The 2,937-nt window shown below is 53.7% G+C and overlaps 1 protein-coding gene across 1 annotated transcript; it reads right to left on the bottom strand.

The window, feature by feature from the left end:
- Positions 1-486: 486 nt before the first annotated feature.
- LOC103782057 (hemoglobin subunit epsilon) lies at positions 487-2,260 on the bottom strand. The gene is made up of 3 exons (XM_008949790.1): positions 2,110-2,260; positions 1,775-1,997; positions 487-632 (listed from the first exon to the last, which is right to left on the bottom strand). The coding sequence occupies exons 1-3, from the start codon at positions 2,199-2,201 to the stop codon at positions 504-506; spliced, it is 444 nt and encodes a 147-aa protein (XP_008948038.1). The 5' UTR covers positions 2,202-2,260; the 3' UTR covers positions 487-503.
- Between the last annotated feature and the right edge of the window lie 677 nt (positions 2,261-2,937).

Raw genomic sequence — 2,937 nt, 5'->3', positions numbered from 1 at the left:
GGAGGCTGAGGGGAGACCTTCTGGCTCTCCACAGCTCCCTGACAGGAGGCTGGAGCCAGGTGGGGGTCGGGCTCTTCTCCCAAGGAACAAGGGACAGGACAAGAGGAAACGGCCTCAAGTTGGCTGAACCTACATCTCTACTGCCAGTGTGTATTCTCCTCCATTCCTCATTCTTCTGGCCCTCTTGGAAGCACTCACAGGTGCTAAGGCCCTTTGTGGGGCTTTCTCTTTTTTCTGCACTGGCAGTGAGTGCACATCAGAGAGCACTGCAGAGTTATGGGACTGTAGCAGCCCTGGGAAACCAGAGATAAACTCACAGGCAGTGACATTGAGTTCAACCCCCCCTCTACCCAGCACAGAGACAGGGACACTCCGCAGGGCTCGTGTTGGGGTGCATTTATTCAGTGGTTACAACCTGTCAAGACCCAAAGGGCATCTTGGTGTGCTCAGAGGTGCTTGTGCTGGAGCTGGGACCCCTCCTCGCATCGCTGGTGCTGGAGTGCTCAGTGGTACTTGCGGGCCAAAGCATGAGCCACCACATTGACCAGCTTCTGCCAGGCAAACTGGCAGTCAGGGGTGAAATCCTTGGTGAAGTGGGAAGCCAGGACAATGATCAGGATGTCTCCAAGGAGCTGGAGGGGAAAGCGGAAAACAGGGTTAGTGCTGCTTGCACCCTTCTGCCACAGCAGACCATGGAGCAGGGGCTGGAAGTCCCCGAGATGGGGCCGATCTGTTGGATCCACGACCTCTTGAGGAGAACTCTGCACTCTTGCTGCACACAACTCCACCAGCCCTGGCCTGACATGTCGTTAGCTCTGAAGAGCTTCTGCTATGCAAACTCTCCATCTCCCTGCTTTCCTGCAGCTGGCTTCCCTCCAGTCGCTCTCCATCCCGGGTCCTCTCCCCAGACACCACCCTACAGCCCACAGGCTGCATTTTCTTTCTTCTGCCTTCTCCTTGAGGCTGAATTCCCCTCCTGAAAGGACTCTCACATGCTTCACATCCTCATCCTCCTCTTCCTCCTCATCCCCTCCTGCCCCATCGGAGCAGCCCTCGGGCTGCAGGGCTGGGAACTGGCTCACTCCCTGCTTCCTGGAACAACAGTGACAAAATCCCCAGTCTTTCCATAGAAAGCTCTGAGGGGTTGGGAAAACAATATTTGCTTCATTCTTTAATAAATAAATAAATAAATGCATAAATAAGCTTGAAACACTTTCCCTTCATTTTTGGAACGCTGAAGTAATGCAGCCTGAGATCCACCCTGCAAAACGTTGGGATTTTTCTTCTCCATATATGTGAATGAAAAAAAATGATCCATTTTTATTTAAAAACATTGGAGGGGGAGGGATTGTCTCTTTCAGACAAGGCAGAGACCTGCTCTGTGGATTTTGAGAAGCTTATCTTGCTATAGGGCCTATGACTTAAATGCTTCACTTCCCTCCACCTCCTCCAGCCCATGCTGCACCTTCATCTGGGCTTCTATTCTCCAGATCTCCTTCATGTGACAATCTCCACAAGCCTTCTCCGCATTGTGGTGCTGCTACTAAAAATGGGATGGTTTTTAGCATGAAAATCCCCCATGCTCTTGCAGAGAGCCAAGAACAAGGTACAACAGCATCATCTCACTGAGTTCCTACACAAGGACTCTGCCTCCACCAGCCAAAGAAACTGCCCCTAAAAAGCATTTTTGGAGGCAATACCCCCAGTTTCAAACCCAAATCTGCCTTTCCCCCTGTGACATAGGGAAGGGGGCTGGGGCTGCAAAACAGCTCACCCTGAAGTTCTCGGGGTCCACGTGCAGCTTGTCGCAGTGCAGCTCGGACAGCTTGGCGTAGGTTGCCTTAATGTTGTCCAGGTTCTTGATGGCATCCCCAAAGGAGGTGAGCACTTTCTTGCCATGGGCACGGACCTTGGGGTTGCCAATGATGGCCGTGGGGCTGGAGAGGTTCCCAAAGTTAGCGAAGAACCTCTGGGTCCAGGGGTAGACGATCAGCAGCCTGGGGAGAGATGGACACGAGCAGACACAGACACATTAATGCTCCCAGATGCCATTGCCACCATTTCTCTGCCCCGGGTGCAGCTGGGCAGGTGCCCATGAGCTGGACCTACCTGGCCAGGGCCTCGGCACCACATTCCTCCACATTGACCTTGCCCCAGATGCTGGTGATGAGCTGATTCTCTTCGGCTGTCCAGTGCACCATGGTGGCAGGCGGCTTTGCTCAGAGCTGCGGGAGGACTCAGACCCTGTAGCTGAGCTGCAGCCCCCACGGAGCCTTTTATCCACTGCCGTCAGCCCCTCCCCGTCCTGCGCTGCAGGGCCATTGGCTGGGGCAGGGTGGGGGTCCCCACCAGCGGGGGAGCAGAAGGCGATGGACAGGGTGTGGTGCTCTGAGAGGGGGCCTCTGGTTATCCTGAGCTCACGAGCTTTATCCCGTCCCATCTGTGCAGGCATTTCACCTACCAGACATGGGCCCCTTTGCAGGGAAAGGGCCACACAGGCCACGGCAATGGTCCATCATGATTTAGGACAAAATTACAGAGTCACAGACTGGTTTGACCACCAGCAAAGCTGTGCTGCAGGAGGACTCCAGTCTCCTTTCACCAGCAGGAACTGTGGGCAGTGCTGGACCTGTTCAGGGCTTTGCAGCTGAAACCTGCGTGAATCATTTTGTCTTCCACTTGTGACAGCACCTCATTGCTTGGTTTAACCATCCCATTTGGAGCAGGAAGAAGCTCACACACATGTTCTCCCCTCAGATATAAGACTAGACAGACATGGTGCTGATGGACATTGAGCAAGGATCGAACAGGATCAGGCTTTTCATCCAGTTTCTGCTTTCATCCTCATCAATAAAGAGCAGGTGGAGTCGGCTTTCCACACAAGGTTTGCACTGGAGGATCAGCTGTGGGCTCAAAAAGCAGCAAACGCTCAGCTCA

This window comes from Merops nubicus, unplaced genomic scaffold (assembly GCF_000691845.1).
Source record: "Merops nubicus isolate BGI_N331 unplaced genomic scaffold, ASM69184v1 scaffold3431, whole genome shotgun sequence".
NCBI lineage: Eukaryota > Metazoa > Chordata > Aves > Coraciiformes > Meropidae > Merops > Merops nubicus.
The sequence above is the reverse complement of the archived record's forward strand: the minus strand, read 5'-3'. Positions and strand labels throughout refer to the sequence as shown.